Source organism: Myotis lucifugus, unplaced genomic scaffold (genome assembly GCF_000147115.1).
Source record: "Myotis lucifugus unplaced genomic scaffold, Myoluc2.0 scaffold_207, whole genome shotgun sequence".
Classification (NCBI taxonomy): domain Eukaryota; kingdom Metazoa; phylum Chordata; class Mammalia; order Chiroptera; family Vespertilionidae; genus Myotis; species Myotis lucifugus.
In genome coordinates this window covers 1,312,615-1,337,469 of record NW_005871255.1, presented here as the reverse complement: position 1 = coordinate 1,337,469, position 24,855 = coordinate 1,312,615, and the positions used below count along the sequence as shown (strand labels likewise).

At 48.3% G+C, this 24,855-nt stretch overlaps 1 protein-coding gene across 1 annotated transcript in view; it reads left to right on the top strand.

The window, feature by feature from the left end:
- The first annotated feature begins 313 nt into the window (after nt 1–313).
- The window catches only part of DPF3 (double PHD fingers 3), a 211,048-nt gene continuing 186,506 nt past the window's right edge, over nt 314–24,855 (top strand). Inside the window, exon 1 of the mRNA XM_023761360.1 lies at nt 314–367. Within this exon, the coding sequence (XP_023617128.1) occupies nt 336–367 (32 nt within the window). The 5' untranslated portion in view covers nt 314–335. The remainder of the gene's footprint in view (nt 368–24,855) is intronic.

The window sequence follows — 24,855 nt, the reverse complement described above, 5'->3', positions numbered from 1 at the left end:
TTCTGTCCGGAAGCGCGAACTCTATGCAGTTGCCTAGAAAGTAGAAACTCAAACCAAACTCTCCCGTGCGTCTCCACTTTCCTCAATCCGAAAGAGCAGCTCGCGCGGTACTGCCCCTTTAAGACCTGCTCGCTCTCTGGCTCTACAAAAGGGAGTGACCTCTGGGCTTTGACAGCTCCCCTAATAACTACCACCGTTCAGGCTCCGCCCACCTGGCGACCAGTGGCGCCGATTGGCCAGCGGGCCGGTATCCCGTGCTCTGATTGGCTCCCCGCTTCCCCTGAGCGAACCTTTAGAACTCTGAGACAGACAATATTCTGTTACATTGTAGCAAAATGGCGACTGTCATTCACAACCCCCTGAAAGCGTAAGTAAGACTAAAAAATGTACATATTCCGCGTGGTTTCAATATGAAAAAAAAGGCGCCTTCTGCGAGCGGAGCGCTGCCAATGCACTGCGCTCGCAGGCGCCTGCAGCCGCCGCGGGGCTTCCCTCTTTTCTTTCAGCTCTTACTTCTTCATCTTTTTTCCCCCCAACACGCAGAAATGTCAGGAGATGCAATTAACAAGAAGAAAATTGTTACATTTGTGTTCTGCTTAATTGGCGCAGGGAGCGAGAGAAGGGATACCGGCGGGGAGCCCAGCGCCCGAGCGCTCTGCAGCTAGGGGGTCGCGGGCAGCTCGGGGACAACACGGTCCCCGGAGTGCCCGGCCTCGCGGGGCGGCGAGCGCTGCGCGGGGGGCGGCCTCGCGGGGGACGGGCGCGGGGCAGGGGACGCCCGGGTGCACTTGGCTGAGCTCCGCACCTCCGGAGCCCGGGTCCCCGCCCGGCGACTCAGTCCGCTCGGGCGAGCGGACCGCGGCTGCTCGGAGTTTGCAGGGAGCTCTCCGCCTTCCGATCGCTGGCGGAGAGTTTGTGTAAACCTCCCGGAGTTGGGAGGACCGCAGCGGGGCAGCGGGTGCCGGGAGCCCTGGGGCCCAGGTGGTTGCTCCGAGCTTTCCTGCCGGGGCAGCCCCCGGAGCGTGACGGCGCTCCGGGCGGTCGCCGGTATGTCTGTGTGTCTGTGTGTGTGTGTGTTTGTGGGTGAACGGGCTGTAGTAAATTAACGACTCGGCTTAACTTGGCGTGGATTTGGAAGCCAGAGAAGCTGCAGGTCTCAGGAATGGTGCTCTCGCTTCCTCCGGGTGAAAAGCCGAGGCGGGCGGAGAGGCAGCGTTTGCTCTCGGCCGGAGCGAGGGGCAGGTGCCTCTGGCCGCCGGGAGACTTTGAGCGGACGCCCAGATCCGGGACGGAGGGGGGCGGGCTGCACGAGGACACGCGGGGGCCAGTCCCCGGCGCCCGACAGCCAATTCCTGCCTGCCTTCCTCCGCCTTTTCATCCTGGCTTCCTTCCTTCCTTCCAGTCGGTGGAACTGCTAAGCCGCCAAGTCCGCTCGCGATCGCGGAGCCGGAGGTGGCTGCGGAAAACTAGCGTCGCTCCAAAAGGGGTGCTGTTGGCAGCGATGTTGGCAGAAGGGAGCTCCCTCCGGATCACGGCGCGACGTGGGTGGGGGTCCGCGCGGGGAGAATCGGGTCTTCCCAGCTGTCCTGGAAGCGGCGGTCGAAGGGAGGGGGAAGTGCGGGTGTGTGTGTGTGTGTGTGTGGTGTGTGTGTGTGGGGGGGTTCGTGCCGAATCCTCGAGGGTGCGTGGCGGACACCCACCCAGATACTTTCAGCTCCGCGCAACGGCGTCCGCACCCCTAGCTCCTCCTGGAGTGAAATCCAGGTTCGCACCCGGGGGCGGAGGGGGGTGGGGGTGGCGGCGGCAGTGGGATTCCTATTGCGAAGGAACGCTCGGGGAGAATGAAACGCGTTTGTACCAGCTCATCTCCCATCTGCAATAGGGAACAGGGGTAAGAATGTCCCAGGTCTTGGAGTTTTACATATACGCGTACACATGTTAAAGCTGCTGTTAGGAGGTCTTTTGAACCTGAGGCTGATCAGAGAGCAGCGGCTCCCGGCATCCGTCCTGGCTGTGGAGCGCTGACACACTGCACTTGATCGCCACAGCCTCTCTACCCAAGAAAGAAAATGTTTTATGGCAGAACAAATGGGCGTAACTTCGCCGCATCCTCTCTCTCTCCCCGCGGCTCGCGCTGGCCAAGCCGCTGATGCTGTGAGTTTTTACCGAGCCTTTGGCTGACTTGCAGTTTAGCCGAAATCACATACTCAGGTCGATGCCTCCGGGTCAATTCAAGTTAGAGGAATCCACATGGGCGCCAGGTTTGTTGCCTTTCGGGAAAGCGGTACCCTGGTTACCCTGGAGCCGGTGTACGCGCGGGCGGGCGCAGAGACTTTGCGCCGCTCGCTCCAGGTTTTTGTTTATGTTTTTTCCTTTTGGACCGCAGAAGGGTACGTGTTCCGGGGAGGGTGTCTGTGTAGGGTTAGAGGTGGGGGGAGGGATAGAAAAGCGGTCTGGTTAGTGGAATTAGTTATGAATTTTTATACTCGAACTTTATAATTAGAAACAGTTGCAATGGGATGCATTTGTAGTTCCGAGTCGCCGTACACGCCTACACTAGCATACACGCCACACTCCGGCCGGCTTTTTCTAGGTGGGAGTTGAGTGGTCCTTTGTAATTAGCTGCTCCTTTTTGTACCCCAGCCCCTTTCCCTGGGGGTGAGAGGGTGTAAACAATACCCCCGGCCAGCCGAGCCTCCTGCAGGAGCTTTTAACCTCCTAAGGCGGGAGCAGGCACGTTGTTTTTTGGGAGACGTACACCATCTGCCTTTATTTTTTTAAGCAAGTTGTTTAATAAAACACCTTATTTTTCATTTGTTTTTAAAAGTTGCTGATCGGGAGACAATACACACGTGAATAAATTATGCATGGACTAAATTAGAACAAAGCGCAGAGGCTCATCAAGCCAAAAGGCTGCGTGGATGGTGGTGCTGGGAGGAGGGGGTGGGGGTGGGAGGAGGAAGGTTTGGAGACCTGTTTTCTTCCTCATGTGTCCCTCCTGACAATGAAACGTAGCTGAATGACATTAGCATTTTCTCTGTGTGCTTTTGAGCCTCTCTCCCCTAAGGGGAAAAAAAAAAAAAAAAAAAAGCCAGACACCACTGCCGCCCCCTACAGAAACTGGTCAGGTCACACAAAGGTTTCTTCTAGGATTGGGCGTAAGGTGGTGGTAGATAAAGTTCTGGGAATAAATGAGATCAGGTTTCATGCCACACCTCTGTAGGGCTCTGTCTGCCCAGAGTATTGGACATTTTTCATTTATACTTGCTTTCTCCATGTGGGACAGTCAGTAATTCAATAGCTCAGGTAGCTGGATGGCACAATTTGAATCTCATTGCTTTGGGGTCTTCCTTAGGAGCCCCAGCCCCTGGAGCCACATCTCCTCTCCGCAGTTTGGCTTTCTTCCTGCCTGCCTTTGATCACCCCTCAACCCTCTTTCTTATTCCTCCTCCTCGTACTCTTCACCCCCCTTCTCTCTGAAGCTGACAGCCTGGCTTCTCTTTCTGTTGTTGCCGTTAACATCTTATTACTGCCCAACAGGGTGTTAGAGGCAGAAACAGGAGCTGCCTGGACTGATCAGATCACAAAGGGGACTCGGCAGGTGGCCACACAACCAGGCAGTCACATCTGGACAAATAGAATTTAAAAGCATAGATGGACATGTATGAAGTGTAAATGGGTATTACATGTTATTTAATTTAGCAGCTACATTGTCTGAGCCTAGATGTGTGAGTCACCTCCATTTATTACACCTACAAGCAAGATAAGGACCGTGTAGTGAAGTAATTACACATGTAGGTAACATAAATATGAATTGGATAAAGGTCTGTGTGTAAATCAGTCACGTTACATATTGTGTTCTGGTTGATATCTGCATGCCTAGGAAACATAATGTTTTTAAATATAAATTCTAATCTTACTTGCTGTCCTAGTTCAGGTAAACCACCCTTCCCAAATCTGCTATCAACATGAAACAACTTACTTTTATTAAGTTATCATGACTCTGGATTGTATGCACTTAACTGGGAATGTCTGCCACCTTCTGCCAGACTTGATTATGCACATATGAATCTATTATTATAACTGCCTGCTTAGAAAAGAATAACTGTTATTATTATTTAATTATTCCTTGTAACAGGGCTTTAACTCAAGTAACTATTTGTTTATAGAGAATGAGACCAGTAAACTAATTTCTCATGCTTATAATTGTGATCATAGAAAATTGTACTAAAACTTTTTTTGCTAGAATTTTCACTTGCTTAGAGTGATTTAGTTTTATCTCTGTTTAGTTATTAAGGACACAGCTCTGGGAGAATTAGATATACTTACATAGCTAAGGTCAGACAGCAGGTCATGGGTATTGATGGACCTCAAATCTTCATCTCTATACATTCTATGATCTGGATACAGTGCATTCTAATCTGAAGTGGTTTTGTGCCTGGGAAAGTTGTGTCATTGTCAGCCACTTAGAAGCCAGACTTTGCTCTTGCTGTGGCAGGTTAGATACCAGAGACGGGTTAGGGGGGACGCATTCCTGGTTCTAATCTCCTCTTAGCTCTTTCTGAATGAGAGGAAGAGGGAACATTGAGGTTGGGACGTTGTGAGTTTGCAGCCTTTTATGGACATTGTAGCCCCTTATGAAAAAGGACCCTCAGACATTTTAAACCAACAGATGCCTAAGAACCACCTTCTCCATCTGCTTCTGGTTGCCACTGGAGGGGGGGAAAGCGCCCTGAATTCTCCAAGCTTCATTAGCGCACATTATTTTTCAGTGGGAAGAATGTCTGGTTTGGATGAGATACCCATAAAGGAGACTAATTTCTGCCAGAACCCAAGTGGAGGCATTGTCTCAGGGTAAACCTCTGAAAGTAGCCCGGCCTGCAGACCACCTGGGAGCCGCCCAGAGATCACAGTGGAATGCAGCTGCTCAGATCCATACGGTGGGCTGAAATTCAGGGGCAACTTCATTGGAGACTTATCTCCCTGTCTTTTTGGAATTATGCACGTCACTGGAATTTGGAATACATCTGAGAAAGACCATCATATCTGAAACTGCTTCAGAGCCATCTGCTCAGACAATGCCATAAAGAAAGATGTCGCAGGCAGCATGCTTTGTTTTGAGCTGGCACCAGAAAAAGAAAGGAAACTGAGTCTGCTGTTTCCGTTCTCAGTGCAGCCACACTGACTGTAGTGGTGGTGGGGGCTGGGCCATATAAAGGCAGCAGAGTCCAGGCCTGTTTTTTATCCCAACCTCTTGGGAAGTACCTTGTAGTTTTTTTCTGAGTGTACTGAGAGTCACCAGAAGACAGAAATGTAGCCTACTGTGGCAAGCCCCCGGCCAAGGAAATGCCACAGCCGTTGAAAATGGTTTTTGCCCAGGCAGGTTTCACTTGATGGGCCTATGTGAAAGCATGACCCTAGTTTTAAGTAGTCTTTAAGTTTGTGGGTATGTAACAAGGAAAGATACAGAATTGCCTGGGCCTGGGGTGGATAGGTGAGTGGATAAAAACCATCGAGTGTTCTGGAACTCTGAAAAGATGATTAACACCAAGAGAGTGATGTTATGACCCATTGTAAGTTCCCAAGTTGTCTTTGGTTGGGTGAGTGACTGGGGAGAGATGAGGTGTTGTGTTTTTGTAATTTGTTTTTCTTATTGGTCCGGTTACTCGTGTTTCACAGTCTGTCAAACCATATGGATGAATGGAGCCAGCATCGTAAAACTGTCACCAAAGGAAGGTTTTTGAAGCCTGTGATTTGCATCAGAGTTTTAAAAGCAGTGGCTGGGAGGTGCTGGGGGTGGGGGTGGGGAGGGGCCGACTGTTTAGAATTTCTAGATAGCGTGTTTGCGAATAGTCATGTGTGGGGGGTTAGGCTCAGAGCTTCTAATAATGGCGTTCGAAGAGCTGACCTTGAGTCCTCCACCACCCAGGCCTCAGTTCTGAGCCTGGGGAACAAGGATGGCACAAACTAATCCTTCTATTGCCACCCTCTCCACCATCCTAAATCCAGAAACTGCGATCATCTCAGGCTGCTGGGAAATGAATGAGATTTTTCCTTGTTTTTACTCACTTTGAAAATCTGCTGTTTTTATTAACTGTAGTTGGAAGCTCCATCAGAAAAGGTTTCCCAGTCCCCAAACTTTCAGTGTGACCCTATCTCAAGTGCCATCAGTGTGACCCTATCTCAAGCTCTGACCCTCTTCCACATAACGGCAAAAACACAGCCATTGCTGACCAATGGCTAGTCTTTTGCAGTTTTATTTATTTATTTATTTTAGTTTAGTTTTGGTTAATCCTCACCCGAGGATATTTTTCCATTGATTTTTAGGGAGAGTAGAAGAGAGAGGGAAAGACAGAGAGAAACTTTGATGTGAGAGAAACACATTGATTGGTTGCCTCCTGCTCATGCCCCGACCAGGGCTGGCCCCGGGCCGGCTGGGGAGGAACCGGTAATCAAGGTAGGTGCCCTTGACCAGAATTGAACCTGGGACCCTTTGGTCCACAGGCTGATGCTCTATCCACTGAGCCAAACCGGCTAGGGCTTTTGCAGTTATGATGATTTCAGAGTAATGGAGGAGAAAAGGCTCTGGGAGAGGAGGCGTTGAGTTCTGCTCCAAGCCCTACCATCATCTAGCTGTGTGGTCTTATACATAGAACTTCTCTGAGCTGCATATTCCTTGTCTTTAAGATGAAGGTTATACACCTTGATTGCCCAAATTCCTTTCAGGTCAAAAATTTTGTGGCTCTTACTATGGTCAATTAGGACAGGGAGAGGACAGTTAGGGGTCAGAGTTCAAATTCTTCCTGGTTTTAAAAGTGTGGCGCTAAGTGGTTAGAGTGTCAGCCCCTGGACCGAAGGGTCATGGGTTCGATTCCTGGTCGAGGGCACATACCTCGATTTACCTCAATGGGTGAGGATTAAAAGTGTGGCTCTAAAGTGTTGTTAAGATGGGGATTCCTCTGTAATTTCATCTTCTCTGGTCCAGTCTTGCCACACTGTGCTACCACCTGGAGTTCTAGTCGAGATGGAACTTCCTCTCCCTTCTCAGGGCCTAAGGCTGAGGACCAGGTGGTGGTCCATTTAGAACAGGGGCTTTTCTTCTGATTTTCTCTCTTGAACACTTTCCTTCTCATTATCACCCCAACCAGAGAATGGAAAGAGGAAAGAGGAGTGGGAAGACTAATTGACTTATTTTGCTTTATATAAGCACTCAGATAAAGTTTTGGTTGTGAAATTACTGAGAATATCTGCCTTTTTCTCACTCTTTTCTTTAAATGTGGGGAGGGAGAAGGGAACCAACCAAAAGTTTTTCTCCTGGATTTCATTTGTCCACATCTCCCTGGATCTGCCCTCTCCTCCACCATGGCACCCATCCCAAGTAACATGGAAATAAAGTGCTTATTTTACCTCTATCTGGGCAGCCTCAGATACCTGGCTGTTCAGTGAGCTGAAGTAGGTGGACCTGTACTGGTGTCTCACTGAGCTTTCTCTCGTGTACCCTGTATTACTGCTGAGGAAATGGAGGTGCCCAGCAGACCCATCGCTGAGACTGGCTGGACCTTGGTGGTATTGGCAGTATCTTGATTGGAATTCACTGCCTCTCCTTCAGTGATATACCTCCAGAACATCCCAGATTCCTCTGGAGTCACTATTATTAGGCTTTCCTTTGGTTGAAACCTCCTTTGGCGATTTTCTCTACGCCTAAAAAAGGAAGAGGGGGTTGCAAACCCATCACAGAATTTACAGAAGCCTAAATTGTAAGACTTAGGCAGACAGCTGACAGAGGTAGCTTTTCTTTTCTTTTTTTTAAAAAACGTATTTTTATTGATTTCAGAGAGGAAGGGAGAGAGAGAGATAGAAACATCAATGATGAGAGAGAATCATTGATTGCTGCCTTCTGCACCCCCCTATTAGGGATCAGACCCTCAACCCAGGCATGTGCCCTTAACCAGAATCAAACCTGGGACCCTTCAGTCTGCAGGCTGATGCTCTATCGGATAGAGTCTATCCACTGAGCCAAATTGCCTAGGGCCAGAGGTAGCTTCTTAATTTTTGTGGTAATTGTGGTAGAATATATATGACATATAATTTAATATTGATAACATGGAAATGTACCATTTTAACCATTTTAAGTGTATAATTCAGTGGCATTAAGTACATTCATAATGTTGTGCAGCCTTTAAAACTGTGCATTTCCAAAACTTTATTTTATCAATTCCAAATAGCCCCTCCCACCTTGTAGTCCCTGGTAACCACCATTCCATTTTCTATATTTATGGATTTGCCTATTCTAAGCATCTCATATAAGCAGAATCATACAATATTTGCCCTTTTGTGACTGGTTGATTTCACTTACGTAGTGTTCTCAAAGTTCATCTATGTTATAGAATGTGTCAGGATGTTCTTCCTTTTTATGGCTGAAAAGATGAGTAAAGAGTTGTTAGTTGAGCCTAACTGGTTTGGCTCAGTGGATAGAGTATATAATTTTGCTTACTCATTCATCCAATGATGGACATGGGTTGTTTTCACCTTTTGGCTATCGTAAATAATGTGGCTATGAACATGGGTAGATAAGTAGCTTTCAATTCTTTTGGGTATATGCCTAGATCCCCTTCATTTTTAGACTCTTTAAAATGTACAGGCAACCCCACATCATAAACATAAAGAAAAATACTATTATAAAATTCAACCAATTTATTCCCCCATCCCTGTAGGAATATCATTATTTTGGGGGTTGAATGCCCTAGAAACCCAGACACTCACTCCTCTCATCCCTAGCCACAAAGATTGCCTTCCCCTCATTCCCTTCCCTTCCCTAAGGGCAGGGACTCTGTGAGGGTCAGGGTTTGGGTTTGGGGAGGCTCTAGGTCACAGTGGTTCTCAACCTGTGGGTCATGACCCCTGAAAATACATCCTGCATATCAGATATTTACATTACAATTCATAACAGTAGCAAAATTACAGTTATGAAGTAGCAACGAAAATAATTTTATGGTTGAACGTCACCAAAACATGAGGAACTGTATTAAAGGGTCACGGCATTAGGAAGGTTGAGAACCACTGCTAGGAGCTGAGCAAAGTTACCTAAGTGAGTCTTGGGGTGAAGGTCTCCTAGGCAGAAGGTTTCATCTGGTGACAGGGAGTTGAGGGAGCATCTGGAATGACAGGACAGCTTGAAAGTCAAGAGTTAGTAAATCAGGCCTGTCTTTTTATACAGTGAAAAGAGCTTGAGTCTCCTTTCTTCTCCCTTTCCCTACAACCAGCCTTGCTTACCCTCCAAGGGGCCCGAATGAAATAATGGATGTGAAAACATTTCAGAAGGTGTAAAGAACAAATGGGAGGTGTTACTAGAACTACAGTTTCCTGTAGCTGACTGAGAGTCAACAATACCTCATATACGAAACATTATTTTAATGTATTAAAACTAAAATAAGTGAAAGGAATCTGCTATTACACCTCGTGTGCAATCATTGTTTCTCAGGAAATGCAAAGCCTTACTCATCCAGCTGTGTGTAAATAGACCTGGGATTGCACTGGGATTTTCCCATTGTCTGGGCTTGAAATAGGTGAGAATATGAGCTCAAGGGAAGCCCTGGTTTCATTTCCCATTGGCTGCCCTGAGCCGAGTCCACCTTCAAATCAGGGGAAACAGAAGCCGGAGGGCACAGGCAGCCCTTTCCTGGGACTTGGGCTTGATCACCATCCAGACTCCTCCTTCTATCAAGAGGACTCCAGGGAGGGGAAGGGCTGAGGAGCTTGAATCTGCTCGTGAACAAGGAGGGCGTGCTTTGACATAGGAGACCAGCGACGAGAATTGATTCTTTTAAAAAATATATATATATTATTGATTTTTTACAGAGAGGAAGGGAGAGAGAGAGAGAGTTAGAAACATCGATGAGAGAGAAACATCGATCAGCTGCCTCCTGCACATCTACTGGGTATGTGCCCGCAACCAAGGTACATGCCCTTGACCAGAATTGAACCTGGGACCCTTCAGTCCACAGGCCAACGCTCTATCCACTGAGCCAAACCGGTTAGGGCAAGAATTGATTCTTTATACAAAGTAGATTATGGAGAGCATCGTGGTGGTGGTGGTGGTCATCGATCAGCTGCCTCCTGCACATCTCCCACTGGGGATCTGCCCACAACCCAGATACATGCCCTTGACCGGAATCGAACCTATATTCTTTTACTTTGTAAAGCAAATTAAGTGAAAATGTCATTCGGACTCCCATTCTCCTCAACTAGCAACTCTTTTTTTTATTTTTATATTTTTATTGATTTCAGAGAGGAAGGGAGAGGGAGAGAGAGATAGAAACATCAATGATGAGAGAGAATTATTGATTGGCTGCCTCCTCGAGCCCCCCATTGGGGATGAAGCCCCCAGCATGTGCCCTTGACCGGAATCGAACCGGGGTCCTTCAGTCTGCAGGCCGATACTCTATCCACTGAGCCAAACCAGCTAGGCTCAGCTAACAACTCTTTACTCATCTTTGTTTGCTGCCCGTTGAGCTCTATGAGAATTGTCCCACCTCTTTTGGACCTTTGTCATCCTGTCCTGGCCAACACTGATGGCCGGCCTGCCCCTCAGCACCAAGCAGCAAGGCAGCCTGCCTCCCTGCTAGGAGCTTCCACTCCAAGGAAGGCGTCTAGTGTCTGATTCTCCTCCCAGACCTTTGCTCTTGGGCAGGGCAGAGTGAGTGCCTGCACACGAGGGGCCTGACTCCTCCGGGCTTCTAGGGAAACCACTGTCACTTGGGGTGGGGGTGGGGGTGGGGAGGGGAGGCAGTGTGGTGCTGGGGATGGGGGAGGGCAGGGTGGATGGGGTAGTGGGAGTGGAGAGAATATATTCTCTCCTGCTAATTATTTTCCCTGAGGACTTAGCCAATGCAGAACCATCTATTATCGTGGGAGCGCTCTATGGTGGTTCTGCCTGTGATGAATGCTAAGTGGAAACAAGCAAGAAAAATTAACAGGCGGCTGCTTCTGTCCACCTAATTAAAATGCATATCCAAATGCATAATTCCTTATGTTTCCCCATGCACACACTCCCCTTCCCATCCCAATTCTATGGAGGAGAAAAAACCTTTCCCCCAGCCATTTCTCTTGATTATATTTCCATCAAGGAAGAACTGGAGAGGGTTCCCTTAGAATAGAGAAGTGCTGTTCTCGTAACATTTCTAAAATTGCTGGGTTTTTATTTAGACTGAGCCCGAAATTCTAAACTGTTTTGTTTTGTTTAAAATAAAAACTTTATCTGGTTGCAAAAAAAAGGGGAGGAGGAAAGGAATAAAGAAAGAAAGGGGGAAAAATAGAAAGCAAGCAAGAAAAAAAAGTTCCCACCATTTCTGCTGACCTTTTAGTTTTGTGCTCAAAGTCTGGCTTGGATCGGCAATGAGAATTTTGAAGGTCTTTCCCATCTCTTCCTCTCCATTTCTTCTCTGGACTTTGCACTATTTCCTCCAGCCCCCAGAGCAAACATAACCCAGGGTTTTGTAGAGAGATTGGAGAAGATGCATCTACCTGTGCCCATCAGGTGGAGAGAGAGAAATAAAGCCCCAAAGCCTCTGAACTGGGGAGGAGATCAGAGATGCAGGCTTCATGGTCCCAAGTATGTTTTGAATCAAACAAACAATACCTCTCCATCCTTATCTCCCTCCCTCTTTGTTCATTGATTATTTTTGCTCCCTAAGAAAAACAACTTTATTTGGTGTCATAAAATATTTAATAAAACTGGAAACTTAAGTCACTGTTTTCAATTCAACGTCACTGCCATCTCTGTGGCAGCCCTTCCCGCCCTCCGCGCCCCCCCCCGCCCCCCCCCCCCAAAGCCCCTTGACTGCCCTCCACAGCCGCCCCAGCTGTTGATTTATCTGGGCCGGCTGGCTCAGCAGTGCATGGAGATTGCTTTTAATTAACTCTCTTCATTTTTCCCAATCTTCAGGGAGCAGCAGCCCTTTAATGATTTTAATATTTTATCTGGATTTATATCGCCTTATTTGTTGTTGTTTGACTTCTGCATTTGCTCTTCCTGCCTCTCTTCCAGACTGATATATTTATTTGCCCCTTCCCCTCGCCCCCAGGACCTTTCTGGAGAAGAGATGATGGGTTCTGAAGAAGGCCCCGCCTTCCCAAGCATTCTGCCCTCTGCACCGGGAGAGGCGATTAGAATCTTTGTTTTAGGATCCCAGTCTCACCTCACTCAACTGAAGGAGTTCCTAAGCTTTTCATTAAAAAAAAAATTCTGAATTTTAGCCCAGCCAGTGTGGCTCAGTGTTTGAGTATCGACCTATGAACCAGGAGGTCATGGTTCCATTCTGGTCAGGGCACATGCCCAGGTTGCAGGCTCCATTCCCAGTGTGGGGGGGTGCAGGAGGCAGCCGATCGATCAATGATTCTCTCTCATCATTGCTGTTTCTATATCTCTCTCTGAAATCAATAAAAATATATTTTTTAAAATCTAAATTTTAGAAAGTGAGGTCTCTTTGCTTCTTTTGTTTGCTGTCTCTTCGAGGGAGTGAGCTGCCCTGGAGACCTGGATAAAAACTTCTTCCTGGGTTCCCCGTTAGCTGTGGTTTAAGGTCTGTCATCTTGCCAAACCACCCCCCCCCCCCCCAGTTCCATGGAACTGCTGCAGGATGATGACTTTAGGGCAGGGCTGGATGTCGGTGCAGTCAAGCCTTTGTGCCACTTTATGCATCTTTAGATGTGGCTGGCATCCGCTCAGCAGCTGCTTGAAAAGTAGTTGTATCTTCAGTCTAAAAGAAGCACCAGTTGCCTTCTATACTCAAGGCTGCCTTCTCCTTCAACCCTCAGTTCCCTGTCCCGGGTCCCTGTGCCTACTCCCCAGTGTGGGAAAACACACCGCCATTCATCCACACACCTTCCCAGCTCCCTCAGCGATCCTCATTTTTGGCTGCAAAGTCTGCTCCTTCCCCCAACACTCCCAGAGAGGCCTGGCAGGCAGACCTGCGTGGGGGCTAGTTTTCAGAACCAGCGTGTCCACAAAGTGCCCCTTTGGCCTCTCAGTTTGGTGGTGTGTCTTTAGGGTCACCTGTTGCTAGGCAATTGCCAACTAAAGTTTGAGCCTGATCTGAGGATTGCAGTGAATTGCCCTGGTGACTTGTATCCACGTTTAGGGACTTGGCCTTGCGATCCTGGCCCTGGGAACAGGAGGGTGAGAAGACCTTCTTCCATGTGCCTTTATGGAAAGAGGTGTTGGTTTTTCAAGACTAGCTTAGCTCCTGGCACATAGTCAGGACACACACGTTTGTTCTGGTGATGAAAATGGTGATTTCTCTCCATCTCCTTGCACTCACCCCTTCAGTTCTGAAAACCTATGATGTGTCTGGTACTAAGCTCTATGTGGATAAAGAGATGGAAAACCATGGCTTCTGCACCACAGACTGGTGTTCAGGTTACCAGGTGTCCTTCTGAGTGTGTCTTCTTCACCTTTCCTTGGCAAGTGCAGGCCCTTTTGAGAATCCTATGCAAGTTTTGGACCAGCTCCCTAGAGAAAATGCACATAGGTGTGAACATCTGCATATGGTTTTATGGGGGTCACAGCCCATCAGTGGATGCCCTAGAGGTCCATGGGCTCCAGGTTAAGAAGCTCAGAATGAGAGATGTGAGTAAACTGGTTATCCTGAAAGCCTACATCTGTGTCCCTGCTCAGAGAGAGGGAGACCCTCACACCTCCCCACAGTCTCACCAACTACTTGTGGCTCCTCCAGCCCCACCCTGTCCCAGATCCGCTTGCCTGACATCTGCCTGCTCATCTTCCAGATGCTTCAAAACCTCCTCTGCCCCAGTGAGGCCCTGGCCGAACCTTGGGTCACATTGGCCTCAACTCCCTTGTCCCCGTTGTCCCAGAATAGTCTTCTCTCTTGGCCACTGAGATACTTAACTCTGCTTAGTTAGAATGTAAGGCCCTGGAAGACTGGGTCGGTGGCTGCCTGTACCTGCTTAACCTTAGGACAGGGGTGGGCAACCCCTGGCACACGTGCCAAACATGGCACGCCAGTAACTTTTGCTGACACGTGAAACCCTCTCTTAATAATCTTCCATTTACAATTTTTTTCTTAATATCGACTTTTTTATTTTTCAGATAAATTCAGTGTAGGTGCATCTTAGATAAATAATTTTACATAACATGTATACATTAAAAATTAAATGTATTTTTAATCATCATATACTGTGTTTTTGTCGCTCGAATGAATTTTATTATTTCTTCAAGGTTCTTCACATACGTACACCTTAAGAGATATCAAGTAGGCGTAACATGTTCTCAAAAAATTAGGCTTGGCACGCAGAAGAATTTTGAGTCAGAGATTTTGCTGGTTTTGGCACGCACTCACAAAAAGGTTGCCCACCCCTGTAGCATAGCACGCGTTTAATAAATATGTGTGAAATTACTGAGCAAATGAAGCCAGCAGACAGAAACACGGCTCTTCCCACCTAATTTGTTTCTAGCCCTTTAGAGTTTCTCTTCCTCTCCCTTGACTTCAGGAGTTTGGAAAAGGCTGCAGAATTCCTTCCCCCAAATTCGTTCGTTTCCGAGGTGGGAACACAGGCAGAAGCTTGGCCTTACCTGCATGAGCATGTTCGGCTGTGATGAATGTCAGCATCACTTACTCTAGCCCCTAGTTTGTGTATCACTTCATCCTTGCAGATCTGAACACCATGGCTTTCCCTCCTTTGGTCTTGGGAAGGAAAGGCAAGTCTTTCTGCTTTGTTCTCTTTCAGGGACTAAGTAGCTGAGAGCTTGTGAGTAGCCACCTTGATAAATTGACCCCATTTTTATTGAGTGCCTACTATGGCTCAGCCTCTATCGGATTACCTTTAGCCTTATTTGTACCTTGAGGACTTTTATGAGTTTTAAGATGGAGGAGACCAGAAGGTGAGAACACTGTAATGATTTAACCCGTGGCTGGGATCTGGTGAGAGTCTACTACGATCCTACTGAGTTTTGGAGGTAACTATAGCCCAGTCACTGTTTTCAGATACATATTCTTTGAGACAATGCCTTTCATCGTACCAATGCCTATAACCCTTCCCGTGACTCAGTGTCCCAACCGTGTTCAATGCAGATAAATTCACTTGATGATGAAACAAGAAAGGATATCCCAGGGATTATGTGAGAGTCTTTGGTTCTCATATCGAGAGGAAAATATCTATCATTGTAACTTTGCTGTGATCTCTAACCACTTTTCCACCCTCCTCATCCTTCACTGTTGGGGCGATTTGGAAGAGACCTGGTTCTGTGTCAGGAGGAAGGTGAAGACCGAGGTTGAGATGGGCTTCCCAAGTCAAGTTTTAATTCAGATCCTAGTCCACTAGATATCCTTCAATGCAGAAAGCCGGAGAAAATGCTGATGGTGCACGAAATATGGGCTGTAGTAGCAGAATTGTACAAAGACGTTTGTCAACTCAGAAAGGTCATACTGCACTAGGACTTATTCTTTTTTAAAAACGATTTTTAAATTGATTTTTAGAGAGAAAGGAAAGGAGAGAGAGAGAGAGAGAAAAACATCAATTTAGGAGCCAAACATGCATCAGTCGGTTGCCTCCTGCAAGCCCCCTAACAGGGATGGAGCCCACAACCCCGGGCATATACCTTGACCAGGAATTGAACTGGCAACCCTTCCATGCACAGGACAACACCCAACCAACTGAGCCACACCGGCCAGGGTAGCTCTTACCCTGGAAGGTCCTCTCCCTCAGCCCTTGTATGTGGCCCCTCAGCACAGAGGGCGCACACAGGGCCGTCCGGTTCCTGGTGCTCATTTCCTTTCTGGGCAGCCATCCCAGTATAACAGATACTTATACATATTCTGTCCTCATTTTATCTAATTACACACATCTCTGGGGGATAGGGAACAGGTTTGGATCATTCAGTTTTAGGTCAGTTATGCACAGGGCAGTGAGGTGAACACTGATCTGTAGAGTTCTGTGGAAGGTGGAAGGTTTCCACAGTTCCCTGATCCCAAGCACAGCAGGAGGCATTGTGTGCCATCTCAGGGGCCGGAGATTCCACGCCGCATGGGGGTGGCGTGGGGTCGGGAGGGATGGAGCTTGGCTGGTTCAAGAGTCTGAATGTAGGAACCTTTCTGAGACGGAGTTAGCTCTTACTATCCTTGGGGAAATCGGGTTATTTTATTATCTGATGAAGTGTCCAAGTGAGAGGGCCCAATAATACCGGTTTCTCTTCTGGTGATCATTTGTTCTTACCCGTTACCTGCCTGGAATGTGTTCGGGTTCCCGAGAAGGACAGAACAAAAGACGCTCTGATCGATGGAACAACCTTTATGATTGCCCAGTGCAGCCGGGAGTTCCCGTCTCCTTTGTGACCCAGATGAGCTGGTCTGGACAATGTCAAAGCGCTGCCATGCCCCCACTTTTCTCCGAGACCCAGAGCAGGCAGCCCTGGGCAGTCCAGCTTCCTGGCATGTCTCCTCCAGGCTCCATTGTAGCTTTTCAAATCCCCAGGAAGGAAAAGCCCGCTAGTTACTCTTTCATTTTCCCTGTGCTTTTTGCTTCTTATTTTATTTCTTGGCTCAGACCAGAGCCTCCCCGACATTCTCTGAGCCCTCAGAGAAGAATCATCCACTTAATGCTTCACATCAAGGTTTATACCTCCAGCCTCGGTTTCCTTCTGACCTCGTGTCCCTTCATCCGTACCCCATAGACATCCTTCTCCTCCCCTCACCCACACCCCGCAGCACACCTTGATTAAAAAGCACTGAAGGGACACAAAGGGAGAGAAGAATACGCCGCGTTGTCCCCAGGAAGGCGCACTCAATCTTATGAATGTGGGAGTGTGGAGAGAGGAAGGAGAAAAGGGCAAAGCTTGTGCACAGCAAATGGGTGGGAAGAGGCCCTGAGAGAAGAGCGAGAGAAGAAGCGGGGAGTGTGAGGTTACCAGGTGGGGAATAACTGCTCCCTCAGTGAGCAGTCCAGCCCTGAGAGGGTCTGGGAAATAGACGGAAAGCGGGCCCCATGGTTTGGGATGTCAGGGAAGGTTTCGGGAAGGAGGCGGCTCTGAGCTGATGGTGGGAATCTGGTCAGGCTCAGAGGAGCAATGGAGGGTAAGGATGGGGAAGTCCAGGTGTGAAAGATCTGGGAAGCATTTGAGTCATTCCTTAGAGAATCCCCTTCTTTCCTGGGGAAGGAAAGCCAGGCGGGTGGGACAGCAAGAGGATCTGTTGGGCTGGATTGGGGAGGGGGTGTCTGTGAACAGAAGGTAAAAATGGGAGAATAGCCTGGGGCCAAGTTGGTCTGAGTGGAGCCAATTCCTAGGAAGTACTTGAACGCCAAGGAGGCCAAAAGGGAGGCCCTGAGGGAGGTTGAGCTGGCAGCCTGTGTCCCGGCCGGGAGGGTTGTCCACCTCGAGAGGCTTCCTGTCACTCAGGTTGAACCAAATCCCGGTTGAACTGAAACCAGGACACCTCCCAGAGGGACTGGGCACGGGGGGACACACTGGGGGAGCCTGTCCTGTCAGGTGCAGGACAGCCCTGCCCAGTGCATGCGCACATTTGCTAAGTAGGGCAGGATTGTGGGGTAATCCTAAATGGTGGATCTAAAAATGCCTTTCCCCTTTACCCCAGCACGGTGGCTCAGTGATTGAGTGTAGACCTATGAACCAGGAGGTCACGGGTTGATTCCCAGTCAGGGCATATGCCCTGGGTTGCAGGAGGCAGCCAATCAGGGATTCTCATCATTGATGTTTCTCTCTCTCTCTCCTTCTCCCTTCCTCTCTGAAATCAATCAAGATATATTTAAAAACAAAATAGATAAAAATGTCTTTCCCCTTTTCAATGCTTTAAACAAGAGCCACCACCACCACCCATAAATGGTATAAATAAAAATACAAATCCAGTCCAGGGAGGCAAACACATGCTGATCCTCACAGTGCAGTCAAACCTGGTGTCCTGAGAATGAGTGTCCCAGTGCAAAACGGGGGAGTAAGGCCGCAGGTCTCCAAGCCGCGCTTCCTCTTGCGGGGGTTGGTTGCTCTGAAGGTAGCGCTTCCCCACTCCCACCCAGGCACACAGGCACCCCTGTCACCCATTTAAGCTTTCCACCTACATGTTGCCTATTCTTCCCGCAGGAAGGTCGAGGGCCCAGGGAGCTACCCTCCAGCTCTCCCTTGGAGCCTTGCACTCTTTGAAAACTCAAACACTTTGTCCTAGCGAGTGTGGCAAGCAGAGGCTGTGTGGCCGATAGCCTGGGTGTGGGGGAGTCTGGGTTCACATTCAAGCCCCATGACTGTGGGCAGGATGGCTAATTCCTCTGCACCTCACAGTTTCCTCATCTGTAGAGTGGGAGTGATATTTTCTTCCTTTAGAGGGTTGTTGGAAGAATTAAATAAGTTAATATGTGTAAAGTGCTTAGAAGAGTTGGCACCTATTACCCTACAATAGATGCTCACAATGACCCTGTTTTTCCTTCTGTAAAATGCAGACATACTAGCTGATATTTTTCTCACATTGGCATTTTAAGAAAAATGAGGTAAGTAGGAGAAGCTCTGATTTTCTTAGAAGAAAGAGGTTCTAGAGCTCTATGGCGTTATTAAATTTTTTTTTTAACTCTCAGAACAAATGTGCTGGAAGAGACTTTGAGAAAGATTTGTCTATGGGACGCTTTGTCCAGCACGTCAGGTTATTGCTTGCTACTTAATCAGTGCTGACATCGGGTCCTTCTGAGAAAGAGCCAGAATGCACAGATGCAGAAACACAACACGTGGAGGTGGACTGAGTCTGTGTCGTGACTGGACTGGCTCACACTTCATTCCCTGTCGCCTCTTCCCGGGAGGAGGCGGGTGCTTCCTGCCTGGATGAGGACTGCCCTTTGCGCAGCCAGGAAAGGGCTTGGGAGTCCTTCAGACCAAGGAGGGTGGAGGTCGAGAGTTGGTCTGATACACACACCATCATCAGGGTGGACACCTTTTTTTTTCTTGGTGTAGTAACCTCTTTATTTACTTATTAATATAGTTTTATTGATTTCAGGAAGGAAGGGAGAGGGAGTGAGAGATAGAAGCATTAATGATGAGAGAGAATCATTGATCAGCTGCCTTCTGTGGGTCCCACACTGGGGATCAAGCTCTCAACCCAGGCATGTGCCCTGACCTGGAATCGAACCATGACCTCCTGGTTCATAGGTCAATGCTCAACCACTGAGCCATGCTGGCCAGGGAGGGTGGACATCTTGTTCCTCCGCAGCCCTCCTGTCCTGACAAGTGTGTGTGTGTGTGTGTGTGTGTGTGTGTGTGTGTGTGTACACCTTCCCAGCACACGCGTTTGGTAGGCAGTAACCTGTGCTTGACAAGCTGGCATTCCAAACTCCAGATCTTCCAAACACCAGACCCCTATGTTATTTTTAACTGTCCAGTTTTTCCATGTGGTGTAATTGATGGGACTCGATAGCCTAGTCAGAGAACCTAAACTTTGGCTTGTTTTGCATCCCTTGAATGGGCATATGTCTGACCAAGCAGAAAATGCCGTTTTCGGAATTGATTGTTCTAAATCTTTCCCCCCTCCCCCACTCATCCCTGGGGAAAAGAAGCAAACACAAAGATAACCTGAGCTCGCCTGTTTCTGTGGCTGCAGATAGGAGGGAGGAAGATCGTTTCTGTCTGTGACCTTCTCCTCCCCCCCTCTTTCTGAGTCCTGATAGTGAGGGACAAAGCTACGTTTTCAGAGAGATAACAGGGAGGGCATTGAGGAGGTTGGCACACAATCTTTTCTGGGCCTCTTTCTCAGCCCCCACATTCCCCAAGGGGTGAGTCACGTTCTCATTGTCCTCCGGGGACAGTCCTGGGCAGATGCTTTTATTTCAGAGAGACTGAGATCTTATGGTGTCCAGTGACCACCAATCTTGTGATCATCGAGAAGATTCTCAGTTGCCCACGTCCAGGAGAAAGTCGTTTTCTTCATTCACGTCTCCCCAGACCATGGCTTATTTGGCGTGTATCTTATATTAGTTGAGCGTGTACAATGGACCAGCGACTGTGTATACAGTGGATGTACAATGGCCAGCAAAGCCAACGTGGTCCCTATATTTGTGGAACTTACAGTCCCGTTGGGGAGAGAGACATTAACCACGCAAAAATCCAAATAAAAGTTGGATCTGTGTTACGTTGGAAAGCTCAGGAATGGTACAGTAGGTTATAGCCAGGGGAACTGTTGTAGTCTGGTGTGCTGAGGGAACGTTTTCGTGAAGAGGCAAGATTTCATCCCAGGCCGAGGGGACAGCAGGTGCAAAAGCCTTGGGACATGTTGGAGGAGCCCAGGGAGGCTGTCGGGGCTGGAACACCAGCGAGAAGGGGGAGGTGTGGCTCAGATATGGGAAGGGAGGTCAGGAGGGACCTGACACACAGGGCCTTGATGGGTAGTTTAAGGCTCTTTACTTTCTCCCCAGAACCACAGAAGGATTTAAGTTAGGAAGTGACTTGATCCAATTCATGCTCTAAAAATTTCCCCCCTGTCTACAGGGAGATTTAGCAGTGGGGCCGGGGAAGGATGAGATGAGTGAGCTCTGAGGAGGCTTTAACATTTAAAAACTAAAAATGAGATACGAGCGTGCACAGGAAGGACGAGGCATTAGCGGCCCAAGGCTGTGACCGTAGAGCTTTCCTTCAACGGCTGCCCGTCTCCAGTCCCGTTTGGTAGTTGAGAGGAACTGACACCCTGCCCCCATCCTTGGGAGCTGTCGATCCTGGTGGAGAGATTGGTTTCCCTCCCAAGCTGAGCCTGAAACCGTTTGCCTCCCTCTGTTGTCCCCTTGCTCACTCAGCTATGCCTTTGGGCTTCTCAAGGTGTGGCTTGAGGTCTATCTGCAAGGGGGCACCTGTGTGACTGATGGACAGGTAGGTTCCTGGGTTTCCCGCTGGACCCCGGAACCAGAATCTCGGGAGTGGGGCCATGCAGTCTGATTCTTCTGCCGGTGAAAGCCTGAGAACCACTGTTCACCGAGCACTGCGCGAGCACCTACAGATGTGACGATGCTTTCAATGTGCGTGTGGTAAACTAGGTGCCAAGTGCTTGCGCGGCACAGATGGTCTTCTGTGGGCCTCACAGTAATGCATGCGAGGAGACGCATCCCTGGTTACTTCGGCGTCCTATTGACACGGTTATAAGATGATGGATTTGCTGGGCGGAGGGGGCGCAGAGCCAGATGTCTGACTCCAAGCGCTCGCTTTGCCTTTCTCTCTTCACACCTCTATTCTCCAGTGGGCAAGCTTAAAAAGTATCGCATTCTTACAATTTCCAGATGTAGTTACTTAAAAAAAAAAAAGATCCAGTACCTTTTCGTGGGCTCAGGAGACCCATCTAGAGAGTGAGTATCCAGTTAGTACATGAATCATGTGGATTCATTGTAATTATGATAACTTTTTAGTATGGGAGACAGTAAACCTACACAGAAGTAGACAGAATAGTGTAAGGACCCTCCATGTATTCATCACCCACCTTCAACAGAAGTGGGGCGGGCATCTTTCCACTTGTTTAGTACATATGTCTCCTTTTTTTCCTTCCCCATTGACCTTCCCCTGCCCCCCAGCACATGCCCTCACCTCACCCCCCCAGCATCTTGTGTCCATTGGTTATGCTTATATGCATGCATACAAGTCCTTTGGTTGATCTCTTACCTCCTTCCCCTCCCCGCCCCAACACTCCCCAGCCTTCCCGCTGTAATTTGACAGTCTGTCTGTTCCATGCTTCTCTGCCTCTGTATCTATCTCCACTTGTTTAGAACTTGCCCTGTGACGCTTTCATTGCTATGTCCATTGAATGAAATAGACCTGATAGGAGGAGAATGGGCGGAAGGGACAGAGAAGCTTTCAAAGGACTCCTCCCAGCTAATCAACAGGGAGAGAAAGCTCTTCTGACTCAGTTTGTGCCTCCATCGTCCAGCTCATAGGCAGAGCCAGTGCTGGGGATTGCAGATCTAGGAGGTACCTTAGGGACCCCTGGGGGTCTCCCTCACTGTCTAGACATGACAATAAAGGCCTGGCAAAGCCTGTGGATAGTCTTCCGTCCTCACCCAGGTCCTCCCTACACACCATGGAGGGGCTCTTGGCAGTTTTGCTCTTGGAGACAGAAGCCCTGTGAAAAGCTGTCCAGAGCCCAATGGTTGAAGTGCCAGGATCTGGCCACCTCAGCCTTTGCTTCCTCTTTGTGAAAAAGACCCTGGGTGTCGCCTGGAGGTCTCCTGGTCTGGCTAGAGAAGAACCCACCTGTAAGATGAGTACTGGTGGAGGTAAGGTGGCCACATGCTCTCAGTGTCCCTCAGCTCTGCTTGCCCTAAAACTCTAGAATCTCTCAGGCAAAATATGACAAATGAGTGAGTGCCATAGATTTTCAGGTAAGGAAGAAATCAGTGTCACTGGCCAGCTTCATGGAGGAGCTGGAGGGGGCCAAGATAGATGGACAGAATTGGGGAGCTGAGGAGAAGGTAGCCTTCCCTTTAAGAGGGGAACCGATCTCTCAGCCCGGCATATCAATTAGGAATTATTTAACACCTCCTTAAGCGGCAGGCTCTGTACCGCACACTACGGGGGATACTAAGAGGCTGAGGATACAATATCTGCTCTTTAGGAACTTTCTGTCCAGTTGAGTGACAGGACATATGTTGAATATTCATAAAAGTGGAAAATGGTAAGGCTATCAGATGCAAGTTGACTTTTAAAAATTTTTTTTAAAAAAAATATATTTTTATTCATTTCAGAGAGGAAGGAAAGAGGGAGAGAGAGATAGAAACATCAATGATGAGAGAGAATCATTGATCAACTGCCTTCTGCACGCCCCCTACTGGGGATCGAGCCCGCAACCTAGGCATATGCCCTTGACTGGAATCGAACCCAGGACCCTTCAGTCCACAGGCCGACACTCTATCCACAGAGCCAAACCAGCTAGGGCCCAAGTTGACTTTTAAGATAATCCTAAGGAAGAGTGTAGTGGAGACCAAGAAATGAATCACCAAACAGAACATAGTAACAACACTGATGGCATGTCCCCAATGTCTTCTGTGTGTGTGGCCGTGTGCTGGATGCTGCAATAAGTGTGTCATTACACAGCAGCTTTTACAGGAAGAGTCACACTCGTTCAGCCACCATGTCCTCCTGAACACCTGTATTCTGCTCGGCAGCCCTGTGCTATATGCTTTACACATATGAACTCATTTACTTCTCCTAGGAAGCAGATATATTAACTATTTTACAGATGAGAAAACTCCAGAGTTTACTCATCTTGCCCCAGACCCTCAGGTGTGGACCTGAATCTGTCCGTGCAAATGAACTTGGGTTCAAAAAGGAACAGTGTGAATACCAGCCAGACTGGGCAGCTGGGAGAGATAAGCTAGGTGGGTAATGAAGGACTTGCCTATAAACACCGGTGTGAAAGCTTTGGCGCGGATCCTGGAGGTGCCGGGGAATTATTTAAGGTATGGCAGGGTGGCTGTTGAGGGTGATTAATTGGCAGAATCGTTTGAGTGGGGAGGCTGTGGCAGGAACACAGACTGGAGCCACTGGGGTCTCTGGGAGGGGGTGGCAGTGGGAATCTGCCTCGTCAAACCAAGTAATGAAAACCCTCACAGCCCATCAAACTTAATTAAAATCAAATAAACGCTCCGGCAAACCCACCTCATCCCAAGTAGGGGAGAGACTCCAGATCACTACTGGGGCATTTGTGCTGGTTTCAATATGGCCGCAGGGACATAAAGCTTCAGCATTATACAATACTAGAGGCCCGATGCATGAAATTCGTGCAAGGGGCTCGGCCCTCGCAGCCCTGGCTGCCTCGGCCAGCCCTTGCAGCCCCTCACAGCCTCAGCCGGCCATCATAGCCCCGGCTTCCGGACTGTCATTCTGCTGTTCGGTCTAATTAGCATATTAGCTCTTTATTATATAGAATTTGTAAAATATGCATATACTCTGTGTTCATGGGCTCCCTTCCACATTATGGTGTCAGCCCTCAGCTGGGTCTTCGGCACCCCATCATCATCTCTTTTCTCACCCCCTTTTCATTTCTTCCCAGGGCAGTTGTTTCAGTATTTTGCCATTTACCTGAAAACCCTTCCCATCCTCTCACTCTCTGCAGATGATTTCACCCCAGACTTGTTCAAGAAAATCGAAGCCATGAAACAAGTAACTTCCCTGTCATCCTGCCCTCTACCTCATCATGGCAAAAGCCACTTCTTCAGGGGGGTCTCCCCTGCTCACCCCCATCTAATGCTGTCCCTGCATCATGCTCCCATTACCCGGTGTATTTTCTTCACAGTGCATATACAACCATCAGATTTATCTTCATGTATTTGTCTGTTCGCTTGTCTTTTGTCTGCCTTTCCCCTTAGAATGTAAGTTCCACGAAAGTACAGACTAGCCTGCCTTGGGCACTGCAGCATTCACAGTACCTAGCACATAGTAAGCACCTGGGATATGGAAGCCACTCAGAAATAGAAATGAATGAGTGAAGCCAACCTGAGAAAGACAAATATCACATGATCTCACTTATTTGTGGAATCTAATGAAAAAGGGAATTGACCAACAAAATAAGACCTGAAGCATGGAGGCATGCAGCAGACTGACATACCTCGATGTGGGCTTGGAGGGATGAGAAGAGATAAACCACAGAACTTATATACTTATGCATAGCTCATGGACACGGGCAATAGGGTAGTGAAGACCTGGTTGGGGTTAGGGGTTGGAAAGGGGGAGGCAAAGTGGGGGAGGGGGGATGGGAGATATCTGTAATACTATCAATAATAAAAATATATTTTAAAAAATTAATGAGCGAATTGCCATGGCTTTAGCCAGCACCCAGATTCCCTCTTCCTCTCTCCTCCTGACTAATCTACTAT